At 51.4% G+C, this 26326-nt stretch overlaps 11 protein-coding genes across 11 annotated transcripts; 3 read left to right on the top strand and 8 right to left on the bottom strand.

The window, feature by feature from the left end:
- Positions 1-66: 66 nt before the first annotated feature.
- NCS57_01407300 (uncharacterized protein) lies at positions 67-3654 on the bottom strand (the record flags this gene model as incomplete). The annotated part of the gene is made up of 3 exons (XM_053063688.1): positions 67-1312; positions 1360-3198; positions 3254-3654. The coding sequence occupies 3 exons, from the start codon at positions 3652-3654 to the stop codon at positions 67-69; spliced, it is 3486 nt and encodes a 1161-aa protein (XP_052907021.1).
- A 1067-nt stretch (positions 3655-4721) lies between these two features.
- On the bottom strand, positions 4722-5849 carry NCS57_01407400 (ADH-zinc-N domain-containing protein; the record flags this gene model as incomplete). The annotated part of the gene is made up of 1 exon (XM_053063689.1): positions 4722-5849. One exon carries the CDS (start codon positions 5847-5849, stop codon positions 4722-4724), a length of 1128 nt encoding a protein of 375 aa, XP_052907022.1.
- A 341-nt stretch (positions 5850-6190) lies between these two features.
- Positions 6191-8248, bottom strand: NCS57_01407500 (Zn(2)-C6 fungal-type domain-containing protein; the record flags this gene model as incomplete). The annotated part of the gene is made up of 3 exons (XM_053063690.1): positions 6191-6262; positions 6310-6616; positions 6666-8248. 3 exons carry the CDS (start codon positions 8246-8248, stop codon positions 6191-6193), a joined length of 1962 nt encoding a protein of 653 aa, XP_052907023.1.
- A 1081-nt stretch (positions 8249-9329) lies between these two features.
- On the top strand, positions 9330-10130 carry NCS57_01407600 (uncharacterized protein; the record flags this gene model as incomplete). Its single annotated transcript, XM_053063691.1, has 3 exons — positions 9330-9566; positions 9622-9895; positions 9958-10130. 3 exons carry the CDS (start codon positions 9330-9332, stop codon positions 10128-10130), a joined length of 684 nt encoding a protein of 227 aa, XP_052907024.1.
- A 486-nt stretch (positions 10131-10616) lies between these two features.
- NCS57_01407700 (MFS domain-containing protein) lies at positions 10617-12699 on the top strand (the record flags this gene model as incomplete). Its single annotated transcript, XM_053063692.1, has 8 exons — positions 10617-10837; positions 10883-11016; positions 11065-11188; positions 11245-11451; positions 11508-11873; positions 11924-12294; positions 12343-12406; positions 12456-12699. The coding sequence occupies 8 exons, from the start codon at positions 10617-10619 to the stop codon at positions 12697-12699; spliced, it is 1731 nt and encodes a 576-aa protein (XP_052907025.1).
- Positions 12700-12748: 49 nt separating this feature from the next.
- On the bottom strand, positions 12749-13823 carry NCS57_01407800 (NmrA domain-containing protein; the record flags this gene model as incomplete). Its single annotated transcript, XM_053063693.1, has 4 exons — positions 12749-12996; positions 13045-13391; positions 13438-13664; positions 13719-13823. 4 exons carry the CDS (start codon positions 13821-13823, stop codon positions 12749-12751), a joined length of 927 nt encoding a protein of 308 aa, XP_052907026.1.
- A 595-nt stretch (positions 13824-14418) lies between these two features.
- NCS57_01407900 (uncharacterized protein) lies at positions 14419-16248 on the bottom strand (the record flags this gene model as incomplete). Its single annotated transcript, XM_053063694.1, has 2 exons — positions 16050-16248; positions 14419-15998 (listed from the first exon to the last, which is right to left on the bottom strand). Exons 1-2 carry the CDS (start codon positions 16189-16191, stop codon positions 14419-14421), a joined length of 1722 nt encoding a protein of 573 aa, XP_052907027.1. The 5' UTR covers positions 16192-16248.
- A 719-nt stretch (positions 16249-16967) lies between these two features.
- Positions 16968-18710, bottom strand: NCS57_01408000 (MFS domain-containing protein; the record flags this gene model as incomplete). The annotated part of the gene is made up of 2 exons (XM_053063695.1): positions 16968-18357; positions 18409-18710. The coding sequence occupies 2 exons, from the start codon at positions 18708-18710 to the stop codon at positions 16968-16970; spliced, it is 1692 nt and encodes a 563-aa protein (XP_052907028.1).
- Positions 18711-21775: 3065 nt separating this feature from the next.
- On the top strand, positions 21776-22857 carry NCS57_01408100 (uncharacterized protein; the record flags this gene model as incomplete). Its single annotated transcript, XM_053063696.1, has 3 exons — positions 21776-21941; positions 21987-22525; positions 22588-22857. 3 exons carry the CDS (start codon positions 21776-21778, stop codon positions 22855-22857), a joined length of 975 nt encoding a protein of 324 aa, XP_052907029.1.
- A 909-nt stretch (positions 22858-23766) lies between these two features.
- Positions 23767-24735, bottom strand: NCS57_01408200 (uncharacterized protein; the record flags this gene model as incomplete). Its single annotated transcript, XM_053063697.1, has 1 exon — positions 23767-24735. The coding sequence occupies one exon, from the start codon at positions 24733-24735 to the stop codon at positions 23767-23769; it is 969 nt and encodes a 322-aa protein (XP_052907030.1).
- A 355-nt stretch (positions 24736-25090) lies between these two features.
- Positions 25091-25912, bottom strand: NCS57_01408300 (uncharacterized protein; the record flags this gene model as incomplete). Its single annotated transcript, XM_053063698.1, has 1 exon — positions 25091-25912. The coding sequence occupies one exon, from the start codon at positions 25910-25912 to the stop codon at positions 25091-25093; it is 822 nt and encodes a 273-aa protein (XP_052907031.1).
- Between the last annotated feature and the right edge of the window lie 414 nt (positions 25913-26326).

Raw genomic sequence — 26326 nt, forward strand, 5'->3', positions numbered from 1 at the left:
TAGTTCTGACTGATTAGAAAACGCCGCATTATCGAGTTACTCATTAAAGCAACTATGAAACATGTACTAATAGAAGATAACGAGCAATACCAAGGCGGCCATCATGAACCCGTTGATTCCATTCACCGCACCCTTCGCAACCACGACTATCGAATCAGTTGGGGGTCCCCAAGGGTTGTTTTCGGCAGGAAGGTTAGAATTATCTGATCCACTCACAGGCTTTGGAGCTGCTTGAGTATGGATCGCATGAGGCTGTGGGGAGTCATATTCGTCCTGGTCGTCCCAGACGTAGTCCTCTGGCTGGGTCGGCTCTGAATCTGCGGGGACCTCTGGATTTACAGGCTCTGCTTTGGTTGGTGGCGGAGGCGGCAAGGAGGCATCTGGAGCTGGCTTCTTCGTCATGGCGGGCTGCGTTTGGTGTGTCGCGACAGGCCGTTGCTGGACGGGCGGCCTTGGCTGGTCATGCTCGGCCGGATAACGATCGTTTCCTGCAGGTGGGGAGTATTGGTTTCCGGGATGTATTCCATGGTCTGGTCTTGGACGGCTTGCTGGTTCTGTGGCCTTGGCTTCGGCACTCCAATACACGCCATCCGCAGCCTTGTGAGGTGCCGGACGGCGCCATGCGCCAGGTTGGTATGAGTCTCCTTCACCCACGGCCGGAGTACAAGCAGCCTTAGGAATTGTGAGAGTGACGCTGTTCGCACCCTGCCAGCCACAAGCCTTACACGGCTGGACAATCGTCGTCATTTCCACTGGCGGGATGGGTTGGACTGCACAGCGGCCGCATGGGTAGCACCCTATAGTTACGACAACCTCGGTAACGGTCAAGTACTCAGGGTCCTGAGGATTGATGGTTTGGTAAACGACTGTTGTCACAGTAGATGCGTATGTAGCCTCGACTGTCTGAGTGACGTTGAAAGTGTAACCCTTAGGAGGGGAAGGGCCTTGAGTGGGAAAAGGAATGGGCAAGTTGTTTGCTGAAGTTTCTTCTGAAGGAGGGATACTGGAAGGAATGTCGATAGAAGAAGGATCGAAGCTAGGAACGATGTCGAGGGTAGAAGTTGGAGGTAGGCTAGGGGCAAGGGAACTTGGAATGAGTGGTTCTGAAGTCGAGGGTATCACTTCAATGGATGAACTATCCAGGGCTTGAGTGAGGGCATAGAGGGTCAACAGCCTGTCTGAGGAGACAGCACGGCGTCGGTTGACGACATTTCCACCGCAGAAGAGGCCAGGGTCTCCGGGACATGGAAGATCGCACTGTCCATTTTGCACAAGGCCCGTGTCGGTCAATTCGTCCGCTACGTAGCATGACCTGCACATTGTTAGAGTGATCTCTCAAGTAGGCTGGTTCAGACATACCGGAAGTAGAGGCCGACGTATTTTCTACCCGCCGCCAGCTCGATGCATCGCGCAGTTGTCATCTCTGGGTCTGTCAGCAGCTCTTCAAAGGTAGGATAACCTTGTCGAGAGCCGAGGCAGCCAATGAATTCGTAATCCTCGATTGATGGCAAGTTGGAAGCTGCGGCAGCTTCTGTAGAGGTTTCCGATGCTGCAGAGGCTGAAGGGGGCAGAGGAGCAACTGTGGTGACAGTCTCAGAGACTGAGGGCTCCGGACTTGGGGTCTCAGCGGATGATGCGTCGATTGGCTCAGTCGAGGTGGTGCTCTCGGACGGCGGAGCAGGTGTTGGTAACACAGTGAACATTGAGTCTGAGGTAGTGTGTTCCAAAGTTGGAATCGAAGGCTCCAGCGATGAAGATTTGGGTGGAATTACTTCGCTAGTCGACTCTTCAGTACCTGTGGTGGATGACGTTTCAGTACTCATTACGGGCAGAAGCTGGGTGCTCGTGCTTGGGGATGTTTCAGTGCTTGTGGTCGGTGGAGTTGTGGATGATTCCACACTCATGACGGTTGGGAGCTGAGCGTTGGTGGATGAGAGGGTCTCCGTTGATGATGACTCGTCTGAGGACAACTGAAAAATGATAGAAGAGGTCTGTGTGCTGATGGACTCAAGGGTCGATTCTTGAGTGGTTGTATATGATGACTCGCTGCTCCAAATTGAGGACGAGTCGAGGGTAATGGAGCTTGGTTCAATAGATGTGGTGGAAATTTGAGAGGTAGTATCTGATGACTGGGTACTCCACATTGCAGACGATTGAAGGGATGTAGATAGTTCAACGCTTGTAGTTGATGGTTCAGTGCATGTGACTGATTGGGTAGTGGTGGGTGACTCAGTGCTAGTGGTTGGTTGAGTAGTCAAACTTGTTATGGTTTCTGTCGACTGGGCCAAGGTAGTCTCAGTAGTCGGCTCTTCTGTGCTTGTCTCATCGCTCGTAGTCGGCGATTCTGCAGTCGTCTCTGTTGTGGTCGGCTCGATAGGGGTCTCCGATGTAGTGCCAACTGAGGTAGTCGCCTCGGTAGTTGTCTCAAGCATCGTTGAGCTTTCTTCCGCCGTGCTTGTGACTTCAGCCGTAGTCGTGGGCTCCTCGGTCGTAGTTGTAGGCTCTTCCGTCGTGGTGGTTAGCTCCTCCGATGTTGTGGTCTCAGTAGTAGTCTCTGCCGTAGTCGTCGTTTCTTCAGTCGTAGTCATCTCGGCAGTAGTCGTTGTCTCTGCTGTAGTGGTCTCGGTCGTGGTTTCAGCTGTAGTAGTTGTCGTTTCCTCAGTGGTTGTCTCAGCCATGGTAGTAGTCGTTTCTTCAGTGGTTGTCTCAGCCGTGGTAGTGGTCATTTCCGCAGTTGTTGTCTCAGCAGTCGTAGTAGTGGTCTCAGGTACCGTTGTGGTTGTCTCCTCAGCAGTAGTCGTCGTCGTTTCTGCCATGACAGAAACAAATATGGTCCCCGATACAGTCCCAGACGCCGTCTGGGTCGATGTACCTGTCGTTGTGGTTGTGATGGTGGACGTGACATAAGCGAGCCGGAAGTCAGTGTCGCAATCGGTGCAGCCTCCAGCTTTGATCAAGAGGCCAGAATCCCATTCCGCGTCGCCCTGGTCACAGATGGCGATGACGATTGTCTGTGCCCCGGTCACTAGAACCGATCGTAAGAATGGCGGCGACGAGCCAGGGTACGAGGTGACACTGTTTGGGGGCACAATGACGAGGGGCTGAGCCAGCCATGGAGATGTTGCTGTTATCCGGTTGCCGTTCTGATCTGTAGCGTACTGCGTACCACCAACAAAGATACCGATTGGGTCAGCAGATCTACCGCGTAGTTAGTTAGCAATAACTGCTAGTACCCTACGCCGGGTTCACGTACCCTCCCTCTTCTTCCGAGGCCATGATGTATTCGAAGTCGATTCCATTATACCCAACACCAACGACGACATCCACCGTCAAGATGGCCGCGTTGAACGTGTTCACATTGCAGTATGTGTCCGACCCGGGTTGTCCGTTGTTGACGTAGTGGTCTCCGTTTGGGAGGGCACCCACTGCCGATCCCGACGTCAATATCGCACCACTGCCGATTCCGAAAGGCCCATCAATAAAAGTGCCAGAGCTTGATGCAGCTCCAGTGAACGAGGCCTGGACGATGGTGATGCCCGGGCCCGAGAAGAGGGCATTAGCCAACACCTTGGCATCATTGCTCCCCGTGACGCCGAAACCGAGGCACCGGTGAACAACAGTCGCCCACAGGGTCAGAGTACCGATGGACTTCATGATAAAAGTTCAAGCTGATTCGATTCCAAGGTAGATAGTTGCCTGGTCTACTCGATTTATTATTTGAAAGCCACCTGCGAGACTCAACCGTTTTCTACCCAGTCCAGAGGGACAGAAACGAAATCCACCGCGTCTAGTGTGATACTATCGTCAATGGCCTAAAAGAGTTGAATATCAACAACCATTCCATGCATGACACCTTTGGCTGGCGAATGGTGGAGAGAGCGCCCCTGGAACTCGAATGTCTCACCCAAACAGGCGGAGCGGGCGCGTCCCCTGGTTTCAAAAGGAACAATCCATCCCTTTACAGTCCACGACTAATCGCATTCCAGATCGCCAAGAACCGTTACCTGCTAGTTAGATAACAGAATACCAAAATGAGGCACTGAATCATTCGGCTTCTCCCGCTTGGTGACATCAAACATGCCTGCCAAGACTTGCCTCCCTCTCCAACCTCTTGCCATGACTCGTTCCTTTCGATGGTCTAAAATAGCCTGTGTTATCCTGGTTAAGTCGGGACATTTTCTTGGTCTTAGTGATGCTCCGGGGTCTATGAAATGGTGTACGCGTCCAATCAACCGCCAGGAGCATGTCGTCCCTAACTGAGCGAATCCTTCAAAGGAAGGTGACGCCTCTTTCATCCGAGCTCTTGAAACACCCGAAAGGCCTAGCTAGTCTCACCAACCACATGTAAAGACCGGTAGGTCGGTATTGGTATTCCCTTGGCAGACTTCCTATTTGATACCGGTAGTTGTCCCTCATTCCTTTTATGATTGCGCCAAAGGTCATGTTACTTACATCCATCAAGACAAGATATCTCACATACCATGGCCAAGCGTTAAACTTGACAAGGGAACTTTGAAGGCTAAGAGGGTTCACTTAACACTACATAGCCTCAAAACCGCTACACAGAGCATTCCACCTTGGCATCGTGACTCCTAGATTAGGGCTAGGGTTAGGAAACATGTTGATTTGGTGGCATACTATCTTGGCTCTGGACTCGGCGTCCATGTCACCCGATCCATAGACTCACCGCTAATCGTGATACTACATTCATTACCCTTCCTTCAGGGTGTAAACACGACCTGTTGACCCCATGCCGTAGCCCCCTCCGCAACTACAAGCGCCTCCTCCCAATCCTCAAGCGCGAACCCACCGCCCACGGTCTCATGCCCAGCATCCTTGCCGAGTTTCAAGACCCCAGTCTCGATCAACTTGATGAGTGAGACTAGCTCCGCCCGCGTGTACATGAACTGGCCTTTGATGGTAATGTTGCGAGTCATCAGGCTCATATAGTTGACGCTAACACCCATCATGGCACCAAGGAAGACGGCACGACCGAAGGGTCGGAGTGAGTCGAGGGAGACGGAGAGATGGTGCGGGGATGCGGTTGCTTGTGGGGGCGAGATGTCGATGAACGCGTCTGCGCCTTCAGGGCAGAGTTTCCGAATTGCCGCGAGGTCTTTTTCGGTATCGCCGGTGAGTTCAAGGGCGGTGATGCGAGGGTAGCGACTTGTAAGAGGCTCCAGCTTAGAAGCTGAGCGTGAGAGTGCAATCACTCGACAGCCAATCTGTGCGGCGATCTCGGCGACAGCACCGGAGAAGTGGCCAGTCGCAGGTGCAACAATGACGGTCTCTCCTGTACGGAGATCAGCAGCGCTGACGCCGCCATATGCAACAGCCAGACGTTGGATGTAGTTCAAGTCGGCGTAAGAGTAGCCCATTTGGTCCCTCAGAATCGCCTCGTTAAGGACCAAGCAGTTCTCAATCGGCATGGTGGCAGTATCTCTCCAGAGACCCTTGTACAATTCAAAAATCTCGACATCTCGCGCCTTGCCACCGCCGTCATGAAGACCGATCAAGACTCTAGTTCCATCAGGATCATCTCTGGCGGCGACGAAACCATTGATGAAGACGAGTTGACCTGGCTTCACAGCGACGGCACCATCTCCGACAGAGAGAACTCGGGCAACGGCAGTGTCTCCGGGGGCAAAGGGGAGAGCGAAGGAAAGAAAGCCCTTTCCTGCAAAGCCATTGCGGTTGTGAGGTCGTACAGAGGTGCTCAGAATACGCACCAAGGCGGTTCCTGGGGCTGTCGCGGTTGGGGTCAGAGACTTCTCCAAGACGAGAGGCTCGTTGAACGCAGGGACGATGAGTGATTTGGTTATCTCCGGGAAGGCCTCCTGAGCAGCCATTTTCATGAGGATGAAGGGGTTGATGCTTTGAAGTGCTGGGTAATGTTGCGTCTTGTTGATGTGTCAAGTCATAGGTTTTCTGGGCCCTCAGCCCTTTATATACTTGCGACATTTCACCTCTCTCCTACAAAATACCCAGTCATGGCACATTTTCCTCCATTGATACGTCCTTGATCACAGATCGGAAGGTTGGTGATCCGTCTGTCGGAGCTTCGGAGCTTCTCGTTTCCTAAAAGGGCAAGGCTTACATCCGACATGTCCGGAGGTCAGGGATCCTCTCGGCCGCATGTACGGTAGCACCTTAGAGGCGGATTACAACAAGAGGCGGCCGCACGCATGAGTTAATTGGCAAACAAATGACCTGATGTCGTTTCATTTGACATGTCGTAGCGGAGATAATTATCGATAGAACCCTACTTGCTGTCAGTACAGGCGAAAATGATGCAAGACTTTGACAGACCCAGTCGATGTCGGCTAACAACGCGTCGAATGATGGAGCCTCTGGGACGCTGAGAGCCAGGGCCTCATTTTCCTCATACTGTGGTACCAGCTGGGTTTGGTCCTCATTCCCCATATCCTCTGCACAATAAAAAGTCGAGGTATCGTAGGGAATCTCCATCACCCAGTGTTGGGCGATTTGAATCTGACCCGAAATCACTCGAAGAACCCTCGAGGCTTCGGATGCATGCATGGAGGTGGCTGCTCTGGCAGACCACATTTGACAAGCTGTCTCCAGCATGCCTTTAACATTGCTGCTTTCTTGAATACTGGAGAACAATTAAAACTCTTCTCTCGAAGGGTGGGAGTCCAACTCACGGCATATCTGGGCAGTCGGCGAATTCAAGGGGTGCCAGAATCTTCCAGACCATAAAGTCACTGCTAGACAAATTGATTGCGATGTAGCGATCCTCGTGCAGTCGCCCTCCTCTTTGCAGCTCTCGATCTACTTCGATATATGCCCTCACACCTCTCATTGCCATCCTTCGGCAGATAGCCAGGGACACCTGAGACAGTTGGTCTTGGGGCTTGGTGAGATCGAGAAACGGCCGATAGAGTATGCTGTTACCCATCGAGTACAGAAGCTCCAGCATGATTCTATCCATGACCGTGTGACTTTGGTCGGTAAAGGCGGTGCTCCGGATCGAGCGTGCGCGTAAGTAGGGTGGTATCGACAGGTACCACGTTTCCAGCTCATGGCCCAGGAGTATGGCATCTGGGTAAGTGCAAGCTTTAAGCCCAAGAGCATGACGGATGATGCGGCGCAGGATTGGGAGCAACATGGATTGGTAAACACATGCGGCCATGCTCTGAGAGTCCGTCAACGGCCGAGGGGATAAAAACGCGCTGTCTTCATCAAAGTCATCATCAGTGACATTTGTTGGATGACCAGTATGACAGTTATCCTCGTGTATAAGAGACGGCAATCCTCGCCCAAAAGCGCAGAGAACGTCGTAAAACTGAATGATAAACCACACCCGTCTTCTCATCTCGGCTTGAAACGGGGTGAGTGCAAGCGAGGGATCAGGCGGGACGCGATGATAACCTCGTAGTTGAGCCAACCGAACAATCAAGCCACATAAAGAATGTAGAGCAACATCCTGGCTTCCCCGTATAGTAAATCTCGAGTGGGAATACATGGTCAGGGCCTCGATCGAAAATTCTTCAGCCTCGAGGTATTGACCTGCCAAAAGACACCTCGCCGCCATGTTCAGATATGTCGACGGGTCAACCGGTATGGGGCTGGTCCCCTTTGCATTCGTCACAACAGCTCCGATTGCCAAGACGGAAAACAATATGCTGACCCAGAGGAAATCCACAGGCTCTGGAGAGTTCCAGAACAGGTCATACTGCCTCCTGAACTGGTGAGCATGGATAAACGGAGCAGTCAAATATCGTGCGTTGAAATACGCAGCGATCATGCTGTCCGTGGCTTGTCGACTCGGCAACGCCCTGTGGATCTCAGGGAGAGTTGTAGGCGACATTGATCCAAATACCACATCAATGTCATGATGTGCGCTTGCGGGTTCTGCAGGTACAGTGGTTTCGTCCGCATCGAGAGCCTTCTGCATGCGGTTGATGCTTTCGGCCAGTTGGCTGTGCGAGACATCACTTCCCGTTCCAGACTTTTCAGCCAAGGCTTCAAGAATAAGCTTCATATGCCTCAATTCCTTCCGGAGCTCATCTTTTCCAGCAGATGAAGAGACACGTTTCGGGGCTGGTCCAAATCGGCACGCGTTCTCCTCACCCCGTTTCCGGCAAGCCCCGCAAGGCTGCTCTCTGTCACACTTTAGTTTCCGTGATCGGCAGCTACAGCATGAGACTGTTTGCCGGTTGCGCTTGATGCGACGAGGTTGCGATGCGCGAAAGGTGGTAGTGTACTTGGAAAGGTCCTGGTTCATCTTAGGAGACGTGGGGGATGAGTGTCAGGAGAACTGCCGACAGATGAAACAGCTTTTAGTGAGATATGACGGGTCATGCGAACGACGGATGGCGCGGTTCTTGCGAGTCTACATGAGACTATTGGCATTTAGCTTGATTAAAGCCTCAGCGCAAAGAGCGCATCGACAGATTTGACACGATAATTGTTATGGTGTTTTGGCTATCGTGTCTAAAGACAAGCCCTGACGCGAGCCTGGGCAACATGTGTGTGAGGTTAGTCAGCACCAAGGAGCGGGGAATGCCTACCCTGAACTTGCATTTGATGCTCCAGATTTGATCTGTTAAGGGCATTGTTTGCCGCAATCTGAGAGCAGAGAACCGCAAAAGACTATAAAGCAGCTCTGAACCTTTGCCAATGTCTTTTTACTTGCCTAGGTCTTCATCGGAAATGCTTAGGAGTAGCAAGCAGCCAACCGGTGTAAAATGGTCACATAACCAGTGGATGAAGGGAGCAATATGTAGAACGACGGACAATTGCGCTAAGTTATAGTCAACAACTAGAGAAATTCACGTTCCACTCGTCCTGCAACGTCAATTAACTTCATCAACCTATATAACGTGCATCTCACGTATCACAAGTTGAAGCCGTCACCAACAACTGCCTGGTCAAGACTCACGACCCCGTTAGTGACATTATCCCCCCTTATTGGCTAGTTGAGCTCCGTTTTGGTACATTTCACATGACTACTGTCACGTGCGCTGCCGGTGTTCGTTGGCGTAGGGTTAACCAGGCCACTACGTGGCAATTCTTTTTCCCTCACCTGGACCTTTACCCCGCTCGCGACAAACAATTCAAACTCGATTAAACAGACCAAAACAATTGTTTTGGTATTCATTCACATCTTCTCTGCCTTTATCTCGACCTTTGCGGTCGTATTCATACCCTTGTTGCCTTTTTTGGCCTAGATCTCGTCGGTGTGGATCTGCCGCATCCAATTACGCAACACTACGGAGCACTACGACCCATTACGGGCCGATCCCACAAAAAGTATACACCCCTACGGGACCGTACTGCGCAATACGCAAAACCCGGCTACAAGCATGTCTTCCCTGCCTGAGCACCCCAAGCCCTTCCCCCGTGGCAGCGCTGAGGAGATCCCTGGCTACCCCTCTGCCAGGGCTCGTTATGTGCCTGCGACTGTTTTTGGCGTGGAGACGAGCTCCTTTGACTACAATTCGCCTCTGCCGACCGCTAACCCGGACCTGACGGTCTGGGTGCTCATGCATGCCATCAATGGCTGCTCGAGCAAGGTCATCAAGCGTCTCAGTGAGGGTCGCGTAAGTTCTCACTGCATATCGTCCATGGTGGACCTCTCACTAACACGCTCTGAAGCCTATCCGCCAGCTGGAGCTGCGCACCAAGGTTGACAGCCGGTCACTCAAGCCGATTCCCTACAACATCAATCTGAGAAACAGCCAGAACTGCGATGCCATGATCAGGCACCTGTACGGCGAAGAGCTGGACGAGGAGGACCAGTGCGCCAAGTGCAAGGACTCCAAGGGAGCCCTGATCGGCTGCGTTGTCTGCCCCGACATTGTCCCCAACTGCGCCAACTGTGATTGGAACCGCTCGGGAGGGCAATGCTCCCTGGGCGGCGGCGTCAGTGGTGAGTGTTTACAATTGGTGCCTATCGTTAGCTGCCGCGTGCGATTAACTAACCGGTCGCAGCGAGGCGCCGTGCCAAGCGCAGGCCCGCTCCTGAGTCGGAGAGCGAGGCCCAAGAGGAAGAGGACACCAACAGCCTCTGGGAGGTGTTCAATGACATGGATCCTGCCACCCTGACCAGACTCTCGGTTGTCTTGTCCGAGGCTGCCAAGCGCACTGGTCACACCCGTCGCTAATTGGCTTTAGGGGTCTTGTGGGTGAAGGTAGCCCACTGATGAGACAGGTATTGAGTAGCTCGCATGCACGTGTACGGTGTGGAAAGCTTCAGCATCCCCGTACAAGGATTGTTCCATGATTTATGTCATTTTATGTCTTTTATTTCCTTTGTCATGTATTGCAATTATGCTGGGAAACGTTTGATGAGATGGATTCGCGCAGGGATGTCCCACAAGATTGCCCAATGTTTCGACTCGACAGGGAACCCCCTGGCCATTTCACAAACGCATTTATTCCCGATCTACACTCATTGTCGCTCTGCCTTTCCGTACCTCGCTTGGGAGGGGAGGATGCTTGAAGGATTCGCTTGCTTGCGCGGCTGCGATCAGGCAATTTGTTCACTTCCAAATCCATCCATCATTTCCCGCGCGGCTGCTATAACTCTACCCTCTTTTTGTAAACATGTCTCTTCAATAGTTACTCAAGATTGATCCATTGCTTTTACCATGGACCGTCGTGCAAGTGGTGATCAACCCATAGAGCGTGACGTGCAACTATCACCCATGGGCGCTTCGGGATTAGCCGACCCGCCTGGAGGGAACCAGCAGAGCGGCGACAAAGAAGCTGTCCCACAACCTGAACCAGAACCAGAACCCGCTTCCAGCCCTACCACCGAAGACCAGGACAAGTATCTACAAGGCTGGCGACTATGGGCATTGACTATTGCGTATGTACCATCCTCAATGTAGTACCAATTGCTGACACTCGAAAGCCTGTGGATCAGCTTATTCCTATCAACGCTCGAGACGACTATCGTTAGCACGTCGCTAGTATCCATCACCGATGCCCTCAATGGCTTTATCCTGCGCGATTGGATCGTCACTTCCTATCTCCTGACCTACACTGGTAGGTATGGAACGCGCCTCCGAAGCGGCTGATGCTGATGCCGACAAGGCTTCCTTACAATATACGCCAAGTTGAGCGACATATTTGGGAAAAAGACCATGTTGCTGCTGGCAATTGCCATCTTTACCGTCTTCTCCGGTCTTTGCGGAGCGGCGAATGGCATGGTAGAACTGTAACTGATCCCCATTACCTTGTCAAGTCATGGATTGTGCTGACTCGCAACTCTAGCATTATACTCCGAGCCTTCCAAGGCGTCGGCGCATCCGGGATATTCTCCATCATCATGACCCTGGCACCAACCCTGATATCGCTGAATCAATACGGAAAGTACATGGCCATCTTCTCGACCCTCTTCATCGTCGCCAACGTCCTGGGCCCGGTACTTGGTGGCGTCATCAGCCAGCACTCTGACTGGCGCTGGGTCTTTTTGCTTAAGTTGGTGCTCAAATACTTTTATCACTGATGGTAAGTTGCTAATGCGGCATCTTTAGTATTCCTGGAGGTGCAGTAGCATTCGTCCTCGTCGCCATCTTCCTACCACCCTCCGAAGCTTCTGCACAACTTCCTCTCCGGCAGGTCCTACGCTCCAAGGTCCAACGTTCCAATTGGATGCGAGTTGACATTGTCGGCATGATATTCTTGCTGGCCGCATCAGTTCTTCTCGTCTTTGCGTTGGAAGAAGGAGGCACTCGATACCCATGGAAAAGCGCCGTCGTCATCTCGACCCTCGTCCTGGCAATTGTGCTCAGCATAGCGTTTGGCTTTTGGGAAGTGTTTCTCGAAAAGTCAAACTGGAGACAGGAGCCGGTATTTCCTCCTAGCATCTGCAAAGACCGACTGTCTGCAGCTATGCTTCTGTAAGTAACGATGCTTTTCTTTGCCACTATATTTTGCTGATGACTTCTAGGACTGCCTGCTTTGTTGGATTCCCTTTCGTGTCAATGATCGTCAACATTCCACAGAGAGCACAAGCTGTCTATGGCGTATCCCCAGTCCAGGGCGGCTTGACCCTGCTTCCCCTACTGTTGACCTCTCCATTGGCAACTGCTTTCTCAGGATTCATGACAGGCAATGCAAAGGTGCCTCCATTTTACCTCGTTCTCGTCGCCTCGGTTCTGCAGGTCATCGGCATTGGCTTGACATGCTCACTGCCGACCGATTCTAAAAGCGTACCTAAAGAGCAATATGGCTATGAGGTCCTGATGGGTATTGGGTTTGGTCTTGGCCTTACCACGCTCTTGACATTCGCTCGAGTTGTTGTCTCCCAGCAAAACCTTTGTGAGTTATCCAGCTCGATGACAGTCCGATAGCTAACTCGAGTCCTAGCGGTCATGATGGGTGCCCTAACTCAGATCCGTGTCTTGGGAGGAACAGTCTCACTTGCAATCTGGTAATCCCCACGAAGCAGGAGAGAAGGGCAGAGACTGACCGGTTCGCAGTGCTACTATTCTCAACAACCAATTAACACCCAAGCTGGACCGAGTTGTCACACCAGAGCAGGCGGCAGCCATTTACGATTCTATATCAGCCGTCAATGATCTTAATGCGACACAAAAGGCGGCTGTCAGGCAGGCATTTGCTGAAGGATACAACCTTCAGAACATCTTCATGACGGTCATGTCTGCACTTGGACTGATCACATCGTTTTTCCTTTGGGAGAAGAATCCACGGAAGGCAGGGTAAATAATGGTAATTGGTACATAGTAATCTGACCACATAAGACGCCTAAGGACTATTTGTCCTTCCAAGCAGTTTCCATGACTTCGAGAGGCGTGGTGATTTTGAGACCCGGAAACTCCGCGTCTAGAGGAGGGTAGTCCCTTGGAACGAGATATCGTCCGATGGCGGCTTGATAGTGAAGCATGGCGAAGAAAGCTTGGTCACCTTCGCCGTACCCAATGGGCGGGAAGTCCTCGTGGAAGGAGATTTTTCCTGACTGGAGCTTCTCCAGGCTATCGTTTGCCACCCGGAACTTGCATCCTACATATCGTGAGTACCAAGATCTAGGAGTGTGACGTCCTGGCTTACCTCGAGCCTTCTCTGCCATTTCAACCAACTCACTGAAGGACAACGTGTTTGCAATAATCGGGCTGACCTTGTTCCACTTCTCCAGATCCATCAACCTGGCGACGAATCTGGACATGTCCTGAGAAGTAATGAAACTGGCCTTGACGTTTCCGTCTCCTGGGATGACTGCCCACTTCTTCTCCACGTTCATGACGTTGATCCATGGTTCCAGGTGAGTCTTCCAGTGTGGCATGCCATAGTAGTCGAGGAACCAACCATTGGCGATGCGGGTGTAGGTGAGCTGAGTCTTTTCGAGTTCATCAATTGCTTCAAAGGTGTACCTCGCCAAAGGAGAGAGTTCAATGTCCCTATTCTAGTAAGCTTCAGTACGCTAGTTGTGAGCAGGGTCTTTACTCTTTTACGTGCAGCATGTCGAAGCTGCTGATGACGAATCGCTCCGTGGTAGCTGATTTCTCGGCTGCAAGGATGAGGTTCTTCTGGGACTGATTGGCCTCTGGGTTGACGACGGCAATAGCACAGATAACGATATTGACCCCCGCCTCTTCGAACGCCTTGGCGATGGCATCAGGGTCATCATAGTCAACCCGAAGATAGTTAACAGCCCCTTGCGAGGGTCGATCCTGGGGGCTCTTGTTAGACCGCTGAACTTAAGACAACATTGAAAGAGAGTTTACCTTTCGAGAGAGGACGTAGATCTTGTGCTTGCCATACTCAACGAGACCGTCGACAATGGTGCTTCCCACGTTTCCAGCTCCACCTGCAACTGCAATGGTCTTCATCTTGGATGTCTATCGTCTGTATGATTCACTGATATCAAGTAAATCGCGCATTTGCAGTGCAAGTTCCGCCTTTGAGGGGAAAGACTTCATCTTGAACTCCACGATGGAAACATACGAGCTCTTCATCAAACATTACTAACAATCACATGGTGTAAGCAGCGCAAGGATGACACATTGAAACGTCAATGAGGGCACGAATCATCGAGTTGGAGATGGTGGAGAAGTGCTTTCTATAACCCTTTACAGTAAACATGCCAGCTCGCAAATAAAATGGGCCTTGCCCGCTGACCTCGAATGAGAAGCCAGATGACGCCATACTCTTCCTTCTCTTAATTCCCAAACAGGCACTACAACGAGTTCCTCCCTGGGTAACAAGGGTTGCTCGGCACGAGAAGCCCGTACGGCGAGGTAAATAATACGCCACGACCCCGAACATACAGGGATACAAACTGCAATAAAGTAGCCCGTGGTAAGTTGAGGTTAAGTTACAAAGTCTAGTTCGATATCTCTTCTAACACATTCTATATGGATTCACTTGCCCAGCCTTCGTGCCCAATGATCATTATTAGTTCCCTCCTTGACACTTGCCTGATATCTACGACACAATCACCTCAGACATGTTTTCCCAGAGCTTGATAGACTCAAACACTGTTCCCTCTGAGCCCTCGCCTTCAACAAACCAACTGATACCCGTGCACTCCTTCGAGTCGGCATACACCATGGTCGACAAGGCGAAGCGATCGTTGGCAAAAACCTCAACAATATCGCCATCGCAGAAGATGCGAAGTCGCAACTTCTCAAGCTCCTCGGATCCGTTCCTATCCAAGTAAAACAGAGTAAAGGGCCCCGAGACTACATCCTTCTTGATGTCTGCCTCTTGGTTGGACTCAGTCCTGTCGACGACAATCTCCTCCTTTTCAGGCGAGAAGTAGATGGCAGTCTTCTGAGTTGCGTCCTTGTCGTGACGAATCCAGAAGCCAAGACGCTGTTGGGATGGTGAAATATTGATGGTGGCCTCCAACTCCCAGCTGACAGACTGCGTTTCCAGCAGCTTTCCACTCTTGTTCTTGGTAGCCAAGTGAGACCAGAAGGCGGGTTCCCCAAGCCTGAGTGATTCAATGTTGGGAAGTGGCCGTATCCCAAGTGTTTGAACCTTCTTTGCCCTCCCATGACCGCCATCGCCCATTATCTTGACGCACTGAATGCCTTCCAGAGACGACTTGAGTCCTCTAGTGACATTCTCGGCAGTATACAAGAACAGCTCCCGCGGTAGGGAGAAGTATCCAGTCCAGCCCTTTGACTCTCGACGAGGCAAGGTCAACTCGTCTTCCTTGAGCCACCCCCAAACAATTCTGGTTTTGGTAACGGGGTGTTCGTATGAGTTTGGTGCATAAAGACAACCGTGGTCTAGAATACCACTATAATCGTGCTTCATCTTGGGACCTTCCGAGGTGTTCTCAAGTGCGCCGGCCATCCACAAGGACCAGACACCGCTTCTATCCTTGATGCCAGGCTTCTCTCCACCTTCAGTTCCCATAAGCAGGAACTGAGCCTCTTCAGACTCGTTGTGGAGTGTCATGTAGTTGACACATTCCCAGTTGACACCGAAGTCACCACTCCAGCGCCCAGATGGTCGGAAGCCAGTTGGAATATCGACAAAGGGACCGAGATAAGTCCACTTGGTCAAGTCATCCGGCGCAACAGCATATAAAAATACTGTGGGTCCGCCCTTGATAAGACCTCCAGACATGAAGCCGTATAAGCTCTTTTCTCCCCGAAGCTCGTCTAGGGCAGGACATTCTGTAAGGAAAGGGTCCCGGAAGCCTGTAACATCAAGACCCTCGGGCTCGCCACGGAGAATGGGGTTTTGTTCGCTCTTCTTCCAAGTCTTACCGCCGTCGTCCGATGTTGCAACGGCCAAGCCGGCGCAGTCGCGAGTATATGGTAGGGTCCAGTGGATGGGAAGGTTGGTGATGGATGAGTACACCACTGTCAACTGTCCCTTCTCTCCTCGCAGACCAGTGGGATAGAAGCAGCCTGTGAAGATTCCCTTGTCGTCGTAAGACTCTGAAGGTTCCAGGACCGGCTGATCCCCGTTATGCTTCCAGTGCAGTCCGTCCGAGCTTGTAAAGTGTCCCCAGGCGATATCGCCCCAGTCACACGAGTTCGGGTTCCCTATGGTAGTGTTAGTATTGCAATGGTAACCTAATAGCGGCTGAGACTTACATTGATATGACAAATGGTATGTGCCTGTTGAGGTATCAAAGCCCGGAGCGCAAGGGTCGTTGATCCAACCTTGAGGAGCTTTGAGATGATAAGTCGGAGATGGGTGCCACCGCGGGCGGGGGACGCAGCTCTTTACTGTCATATCGTATTGAACAAGTCGATATATTTGAAAGGAAAGAAATAAAGAATACTCGAATACAGCTTCTCGAGATGATGACAGATGTAGAAGAGATAGAACGCGGGGATGAGAAGTGAGATCGGCCAAGTCCGGGTGGCGGTTTTGTAGAAAGCAAGTATTCCCCCAACTGACAGCTCATTTCCTTTTAAGCTCTTTTCTGCCTATAAGTACATTCAGCCGGGCTTCCGGCCCCAGACTTGTTCCCCCAGCCGTCACTCGTTGCCGGCGCTCACTAGTCTTGTCGGTCCGACAGATTCGGATCGCCTCATTCCAATCATCTGACGAGCCCAACGGATTTTCGGTGGGACCCTTGGCAGTACCGATACCTGTCGAGAATGGGGTAAATCTTGACGTGGTTTGGGGATGCTGGGGTCAGGGGGTGAAAGGATGGAGTCTATGGCCCGGCGAAAGGGCTCTAGTTTCCTTTCTAGGTAATTACCGTTGTTTAATCCTACGTACAGTACCTCAATATGCAGCTGATCAAAGGAGGGGATGTTACGTTCTCTCTTCATCTGCAAATCGACTTGAGGGGGTACTACAGCGGTGAGACATGGCGCCCACTGATTCACTCAAAGGCACAAACATGGTACGAAGAAAGATCATTTGATCTATGATTATCTACAACTGCGCCTCCTCTAAATACGAAGCAACAACCCCAGTCTCACTACCGAGTCACAAGTCCCGCAAGCCCCCCCCCCCCCCCCCCCCGTAGCCAAGCTGCAGTAGCTTCGGAGCAAGTCCTACTTGGCATGCGCGTCAACCTCCACGGCACCCTTGTCGTCTCCAAACTGATCCACACGAGTGGTAGCAAACTTCCGCGCGCTAACCTTGTGCTCAAACAGAACGTCCAACTCTCCGTAAGTGCGGTCCTTGGGCTCAGGAAGGCGGAAGTAGGCCCAGATCATGATCAGGAGGCAGAACGCGGCCCAGAAGAGACCAGTTTTGGCACCCCAGTTCCACGAGTTGACGCCGAGCATGCGGGGCATCAGGGTGTTGTTCACCAGACCAGCCATGTTGTTGAAGTTGCGTGCAAGGACGATGGTCTTGGCCTTGAGTCGAGTGGATGGGATTTCAGCCACGATGGTGTAGCAGACGGGGCCAACCGCCATATCGTAGATGAATGTGTAGAAGATGAGGAGACTACCAACTGCCCAAGACGGACCGGGTTTGCTCGAATCTGCAAAGCCGAGGCCACCGACAACGATGAGAATGATGAAGAGCACGCATGTTCCGCCAATGTAAAGGGTTCGGCGTCCAAGCTTGGCCATGAGGAACCAAGAGAGGATAACACCGACGGCTCCAACAGCGTACTGCACAATGTTGAGGGTGAACGAGCTGTTTGGGTCGAGACCGGCACGCTCGTAGAACTGGACAGAGTAGCCCATGAGCACACTGCCACAAGTAGCTTGGGCGATATATGTGATGGAAGCGATCTCAGTTCGTCGCAGATCGGTCCTCATGAAGCAGTGCCAGTAGTTGGTACCCGCAGAGGTAGCCTTCTCGAGCTCGTTGGTGGCGTGGATCATGGCGACTTGGGCATCGGCATCAAACTCGAGATCAGGCTTGGGGCTGACAAGCTTGAGAACGGCCTGCTTGGCATCCGCATGGCGGCCCTGACGGACCAACCACCATGGAGACTCTGGAGCGAAGAGAGTTCCAAGAATGATGAAAGGAGGCCAGACCCACTGGATGGCGAAGGGGATACGGTAGGACCATTCGTTGTCCATGTTGAGGAATCCACGGAGGACGCCGGCAGAGATCAACTGGCCAATAACCCAGCAGAGGTTGACATAGGCCGTGAGGTAAGGCCGCAGAACGACGGGGGCAACATCGGAGGCGTAAGCCAGAGTAAGAGTCTGGAAAACGCCCCACGGGATACCGAGCAGGATCTGGCCCGCGAGGATCATCTCGATGTTCTTGGCAAAGAAGACGATGAAGATGAGGGCGATCATGAGCATCTGAGATAGAATCATGGATCTCTTGTAGCCAATGGCATCAGACACCCAACCGTTGAGGTAGAGACCGATGATCTGGCCGCACATGCCTCCAACTTGGATGTATGTCTGCCATTCGGCCGAGATGACTTTGCCGCCTTCGCCATCAGACTCATTGCCGTACTTATTTCGGAATCTAGACGCATGTTAGTACTATGTTGTGACCGAGGCATTGAAGGTGGCTCACGGTTGGTAACCGTAGAAGGATCCAATGAGGGCAAGATCATAACCCTCCATAATAATAGCCGTAGAAAACAGCAGGGAGAATCCAATTGCCTTGGGATACAGCCGGAGAGAATCTCTGAAGCTCAACTGATGCTCCCTAGCCGTGGCAGCACTGGCCTCAGCATGGTGAGCATGGCCCTTGAACTCATCGTCGTGGACGACTTCAACGTCAGCTGAAGACAGCTTGGACGCCATGGCAAAGATTGAACAAGTGATGGAGTAGCGTGATATGAATGAGGTAAAGGTGTTGTTGTCCTGGTTCATACCCTGAGGGCAATCGCTCCGAGGAGGCGAAACCTGGGGATCTTGGTAAGCTTAAGTAGTTGTTTTTTCGGTTCAAGATTCTTTGTAAAAAAGGTCCAAGCGTTGCCGAATGTCTCGTGGTCTACACGAATAGCCGGCTGTCAACTGTGAGGGCATAAACAACAGGCTTAGCTCCGGAAGGGTGAACAGGGTCAGCTCATGCCACGGGGTAAGGCGTCGGGAGCAAGCGTCATCTCTCCAGGTTTTCTTGACCAAAAACGGGGTCTCTCTGGGGATCACGAGGGCTGCTTCCTGTGGAGGCGGACGGGCGTCGGCAAGCTCTAGAACGTCTTCATTGGCCCTCTGGAGGATCAAGTATCGGTACAGGCCAAGGAAATCTGGGGTTTTGGTTCAGGAGAAGGACAAGTTTCTGGGGCTGGGGACGAACTGGTGCTAGCTGTCGGACCGAGAAGAGCTCGGTCGAGACTTTCCGTCGATTCTTCAGGGGGTTTGAGTGGAAGATCTCGAACTGTCGGCCCGACAGTATGGAATACCGAGCTGGGCAGTTATTACGGAGTTTCCGGTGGGGGGTGGCAGGGGCATTAGCGTCCCTGTCGGCGAATGGGAACGTGTCAAGAACCAGCTAGAAGACGGGGCTTCCGAGCGATGCCTTTCTCGATGAGACGGGACAAGGTTTGTGAATCGAGGGATGCTGCAATTGTACGTGATCAGCTTCAATGGCATGATCCTGACTGAGAAAATTTTCAAGAGGGTGTTATTCCGATAATAGGAGTACTGCTAGATCGGGCTGCAACTCGCCCATTTTGAAAACGCTTGACAATTGCCAACATTGCCCAAGACCCGAGGGTTGCGAGCTGAAACTGGTGGCTTGAGGGCTTGCTTGTGAATGGCCGTGACGCGTAACTACCCTGAACAGATATACGAGTAGAGGGTTCTGAGCGCGACGAGAGCGCGTCATGGAGAAACATATTCGGACATATAGAACCAGTTACGGGATTTTACGGTGTTGGGTTTTGATGCCGTTATGTATTAACAACTGGGTCTTTCGCTGTTGTGGCTGATGGCTTCCTGCCATCATTGCAGACACAATAATGTAGAACCACATTAAGCATTCCCCAGACGCCTCATTGCAACTGGGTCCTGCCTTTGCATATCAGCTAGAAATTTATTTGAAGGACATTCATGCCTGAGAGTCAATTGGAAGAAAGGGGTGCCTTTGCCGTTTCCACTAGACTTCTTTTCCCCTTGGAGAGCTTTGGCTTGGTGACTGATGCACCAGTGGACATACCAGTCTGGCTATTCGCTGGGTGTCTCGGCTTGCACTTCACTCTGGTCAGGATGAAAACCGTTAGACAGCCAGAAAGTCAATTTTCACCTTCGGATGCACAACCAGCAGCAAGAAAGGGGTAAAGTCACGCCACAATGCGGGGGCTGTCACGCCGTCTTTGGTGTTGCTTACCCTATCGCACGACTAAACCACAGCTTGCACTGATACATCTGGTGTTTTGGTGATATCGGAGACGAGATAGGCTCCTGGAATTGGATGAGGAAAGCCTTAGGCTGATTGTGAGTCCCTTGATACCAATCGTGTAAGAGCAATTATAGTGAAAAGAACGGACAAAATAGGAGGGCGGCATGGGTATGCCGGTCATAGAGTTGGAGTTTTGGAGCCAATCGGCGAAGACAGGACGTTCCGAGGCTTGGGGGCTTGCACACTTTTTGATCATCTGACTACTAAGTTCTAAGAAAAGGTTTGCTGCATAGAACCTTCTGTTAATTGAAGATTCTCTGTCTTGAAGAGGGCTGCGATGTTCCCCTTTTGCGAACTTGGTGACGCTTCCAAAAGAAGCCACCAGCCACATAGTACTGAACACAGTTATTGACACCTGTCAGCATTAAAAGAAAATCACAAAATACCGTTAATGATTTTACTCTGACGTATTAATTCATTGATGACACCCAATTGGTTGTGAGTTTGGTCTGATCAGCTGGACAGAGGGACATGTCAATAGATGCTCACCGTTCATCCTCTGTTGGTCTCTCTTTAAACCCAACTACAAGATAGAAACCACAAAGAGTACAGGAATCTGGACAGTAATCATCTAGCTCTCATTTGTCCGGTCAAATGTGTTGTAGATGGTTGCCTCACTCGCTCACGATCGTCGATGGTCTTTGCCGACTATCCCTTGAAGAGGGTTCGGCCCAGCGGAGATATAAAGAAATTTCATCACCTATAAATCTCATGGCTTGTATTTTTCTTTCTCATTAGTCCCGCATGTAAGAAATTCAGGCGTGCAAGGAGTATAAGGTACATCGGACACTTGGCTTTGAAACGCAAACGACTTGTGGGTACCATAGATGACGGACCGCGGATCGTCCAGGGCGGATCAGATCTTTTCAAGTCTCTCCCGCAAGGAGATTCTATTCATTGTGCAACTAAGATGTGGCACATGCCAATTGTCATTCTGCAGCTGCGACTTTGGTGATGAGTCTGGGGTCCAGCGGCGCTTGGGTTTGAATCCCCACATGTATCAACAGCCGCAACAGGCAATTCCCTGCGCCCTTGAAACTAGCTCAGACAACTCATTGCATCTACAATTGGTTCAATCAAGGATACGTTGACGGCTCTCTGCAACCACCGGGCGCATGGATTTACCAAATGCAGCATTCAAGGGTGTCGAGCCAACATATTCATGCTTGCTGAAAATGGTCACATTTGCGAGCTCGGACACGTCGCAAAATAACTACGCGAATGAGAATCGGCTAATTTGCGACAGCCGTGGCAAACATGTAAGCTTGACCCTGTATCTTTGCGCTGTGCCGCCAGCTGGTGGAGTCATGCTGATCGAGGCATATGTTTCATTGTTGCAGTAACTGGGTCGATACAGCGCCGGGGATGCAATGGTTTTGTTTCTAGTGCTGACGCTGAGCCACTGCCTGGACAGAGCTGCACGGCTATCTCGGGATGACCGGGTTGTTGGTCTTGCTATATCTACAAGTAAATGACTCGCCCCGGCCATTTCAGTCCTTTCTTTTTTGTGTTTGCTTGGCCCTCAATCTGCATCATGTCGGACGCCCATCTTCCTAACTCGCATCCCGACGTCACCCCGGGATGGGAGGACTACGAATTCCCGAGAACTGGACTTCCTGAAGCGATCAAGACTAAACCTGTGGAAGGATCAAATGGCGATAGATACAGTGGCAGTGTTCCCCTGGTCTGGTGTGCCAACGGTGGGTTACCTGAATAGCCTCCAGGCCGGTTGCTGACTGTTCCAGCCGGAAGGACATTGTCTGCCCATGGAGGGTATTGTGCGACTGTGTTGATGACTACGGCACGTCAGTACAACTGGGAGAAACACCAAAAGCTAGCACACACTGAGCCGCTTAACTTGTTTGTCGAGTTCCTACATCCCTTGCCAGCAGGGCCATTCGAAGTTGCCCTCGAAACTCTCCAGGCTGGAAACCGAGGCTCAACGATTCAAGCAAAGCTTTTGACAGGCAAAGGTCAAAAGCAGCAGACATGCAGCATTGCCATAATAAGATTCGGCGTCCTCCAGGACGAGGGCTACGTACACAACGTTCAGCCTCCAATTAGGCCGGTGCCAGATAGGGAGAAGGAGTGCGTCAGATGGACTAATGCCCTTACCTACCAATTCAACCCACCAACTGCGGCGGTTCGAGTTTATACCCCAAGAGACAGCGGCACTCCTCTCTGGAGTGAAAAGTACGGCGGCCGGAACGTGAGATACCAATGGACCAAGATGGACGACGAAGACACGTTCCGACTAGAGCATATCCCGATCCTGGCAGATCTAGTAAGCGCCTCTTGGCTTCATAACCGATAAAGATGTTTGGCTAATTCACGTTTACTTTCAAGATCCCCGTTATGCCGCTCAACTACGCAGAGGACGGCATACTAATGGCCGCTCGTTACCGAATTCCAACTACCTGCTTGCAGATCACGTTTCATGCACCGCTCAATAATGACGAATGGCTTGTAACCCGAACTACAATGGAGAGATTGTATGCGGGAAGGTTCGATATGAAGATTCAGATGTACGACGAACAAGAAAATCTCGTAGCATCTTGTGTTAACCTGTGTGCGATGATACCACAGTCCAAGGAGAAGGCCAGAGGGAAACTTTGAGCTTGAAGCATGATTTAGTTTACTCCGGGAGCGTTGAAACAGACTTGGGCAATGAAACAGAAAGAAATATAGTACATGGCCGGGAAACTGTGGGCGATGATAAGGAACTGTGCAGGAAAGCCAGTCAGGGTCACATCCTGCTGCTTCTGACTGTTAAACTGGAACGGTATTGGGTTTGGTCCAAAATCCAACTCTTGGATTGACGAATGGGAATCGCTTTTTACTTTATGTAAGATAAATCATGGCATTTTCACTGCATTTTTAAGTGCTCTTGCTGGGGTTTCACTGCAATTTTCCGCCCCCACGGGCACGTATTATTCAACCATCTCGCAAGGCTGCAACATTGATCGTCAAGTTGTCTGGCTTGTATCCGACACAGGTAAGTTGCAGTGCTCAAGAACACTGGGACAACCCCAATCTCATGTTTAAAACCCTGCTTCTTACTATTCTACCTGATACTGCCCGAGGCGAGATAATAATTACCCAGGGAGAAGGAAAACGCTCTGCCTTCGAGCAAAGCCCGTCGTTAGTAAACGTCGGTAATACCTGTCGAACATTTGGGTTTGTGCCATTGGTACGTAAGATTCCAATCGCAATTTCACCAGCCCACGGTTCTTATTATCTCGTCTTTGGCCTGACACAAGTTGGAACACGGGCATTAAAGCCTACCACTAGGACAACGACAACTACGGCATAGCCTCCGGCCAAACCTTTGAATAGCTCGCCAAGGGCTTGATAACCCCTTCATACACAGAGTTCCTAAATCTCACATCTGCAAAGCTCGGCTTTGGGCCAAAGGAACAATCCAAACATCTCCTCACTACATCCGCAACGTTGGCACCGCTGTCGCCCAGCACTTTCATCGCCCACTTTCTCGCAGTGCTGATGCCTGTCTGATCGTTAGGCTTGTTATCTTTGCCGTAGATAGTCTTTGCGGAAACTACAGTCCTCGATATTGTGTTCGAATATCAACTCGAGAATAATGACGCCGACGGTAAAGAGGCATGCGCGGGTGTCTTCTTCCGAGGCCTGCCGATTTCCGGGGACATTAGGGGAATCATGTGCAGTGTCTCCCTCTTCGTCATTCGAACTGGAGAGAAAATTGCGAGAGACGAAAGGGTGGCTGCTGCGAAGTGATTGCGAATCTATGTCCGCCAAGAAGTAGAAATCGCGTTTCGACCACTTTGCGGAAAGCCATGGCGATCGGTGAGTCTGAAGCAGTGCCGACGCAATATGCGTGACCATTTCAAACCGGTGTTGTCTTGATAGGTCGATGGCAGCTTGGTGGTAGGCGTCAAGGAGTTCAGGAAGTGGAAGTAGCCTCACTCTGTTTGAGATGGCCATTCGAAGGCCTTGGGAGGGTTTGCAAAGTTCGAGGAACCGATCAGATTGGTCTTGGATAAACCCAGAGCTTGGTTCTTTGTTGACCAAGAACGAACAGAGGTCTGCAATAAGGAGAGGAGCTGAAGTGTTGCTAATAATAGGGCTAGCCGCCACAGGAGTAGCATCCAGAGAATGGACCGGCCCAGCCTGGCCAATATTGCCTGGAGGACTTATCGCAATCGCAGGCACAGGTGGCCTAAATCTCACGCTCTTTGTAGTAGAAAGAGAGTTTTGGCTTCCTGATTTACCCGATATTCCCTTTAGCGATAATTCCTTCACATGCAGTCTCTGTGACAGCCGGTAGATGAGGTTTGGTTTGCTCTTCGCCAGAGTATCCTGCTCGACAACAGTCTGCTGAGCTTTCGTCAAGAGGGCCGACTGCGGCACATGGCTAATGTCTGATAGTGCCGGCGGCGGTGCTTCCTTTGGCTGTGTCACAACCTTTTGCGTTATGGGTTTGGAAGATGCCCCTTGTCCGCTATTTACAATGAACATGACGTTTATGCTGACGGAAACGGCTTCGGCACGCAAGCTGAGATGAGCTTCATGGCGACGACACGATTTGTTGCACTTCCACTGCCACTTGAGAGCGCTGTGTACGGAACAGGCGTGTTGGCGAAGCTTTTCGAGGCGACCAACTGGCTCCGAAGCCTTTTGCCTCCTCTGCGCCGGGGATATTTCTTAGACAGAGACTGCCTGCGCGCACCCTATCCGGATTGACATGCTTCAAGGTGGCAGACACGTGATGATGTGGCTCGGTTTTCCAAAGAGCTATAAAAAGAGCTTTTGACACATTATAAAATATAAACTAAGCACTATCTCCAGAGGGATTTCCATCTTAAAGTTCCGTTTAAAACTCCAGATTGGAAAGCTTCAACCACTTCTCATCTGATTCAGCCAAGGCCTTGGCCGCTGCTTGAGCGTGAGGAACAGCACTAGGACCTAAGACTATACGCAGAGGTGGATCGTCGACCCGGCCAAGATGGATGATGGCTCTGGCAATGTCGGAAGGCTCAGACCAGTTGGAAGAGTAAAGCTCTCTCATCTTCATCATCTCACCAACCGTCTGCTGGTAGGGCTCGCTAATGGTGACACCCTCGGCGGCGCTGGTGGCCCAGTCGGTCTTGATACCGCCGGGCTCGGCGACTGTGACCTTGATTCCAAAGGGAGCCACTTCTTGGGCAAGCACTGTTGAGAAGCCTCCTACTGCCCATTTGGCGCTCTGGTAGGCAGCGAGGCCAGGTGATCCCACTCTGCCACCGACTGAGGAGACTTGGATGATGTGGCCCGAATTTTGGCGTCGCATAATTGGGAGGATAGCCTTGGTGACGTTGACTACTCCGAATAGGTTGGCGTCAATCTGATCGCGGAAGCTCTTGTAGTCTATGTCCTCGATTGATGCCATGGAAGCGTATCCAGCGTTGTTGATGATATAGTCGATCCGGCCGAATGTATCTTCAACTTTCTTGACGACAGCCTCTACTTGAGCGACATCTGAGACGTCGAGGCTGACGGCGAGGATCTTTTCGGGGCCGTATTTGCTGACAAGATCATTGAGGCGGTTTGGCTGTCTGGCAGTTGCGACAACGATGTCACCTGAGGCAAGGAGTTGTTCGGTCAGATCACGACCAAGTCCCCGAGCGGCGCCAGTGATGAACCAGACTTTGGACATTGTAGTTGATCTTGTTGGAAAGGTGCAAAGGAGACTGATGGTTTGATAGAAGAGGCTGCAGCTGATTGATGCTTGATGGGCAGAGTTCTTCCCCAAGAAAGGGCCATGATCTCTTTATATCATTTGAACATGACCAAATTTCGTCACTCTCCCGCCACTCAGGTACGTCAGCAATCAGATTTAACACATCTGGAATCTTACACAACCTAGTTTAACTCCGCCCGTCAAATAGAAATGAAACTATCCCGGGCCAAAGTTGCGAGATGTTCGATTATGTCCGTGGCTCCTGCATTAGCGCCGACGCTTATGCACGGCCAGTCCAATCAGAGTTGCAAATCCCGTTAACTCCGACCTCCGGCATGTCGGTTCTGAGAATACCGGGCTAAATCATGACTTTTGGCATACAAACTGAGC

This window comes from Fusarium keratoplasticum, chromosome 12 (assembly GCF_025433545.1).
Source record: "Fusarium keratoplasticum isolate Fu6.1 chromosome 12, whole genome shotgun sequence".
In the NCBI taxonomy this organism is placed as follows: Eukaryota; Fungi; Ascomycota; class Sordariomycetes; order Hypocreales; family Nectriaceae; genus Fusarium; species Fusarium keratoplasticum.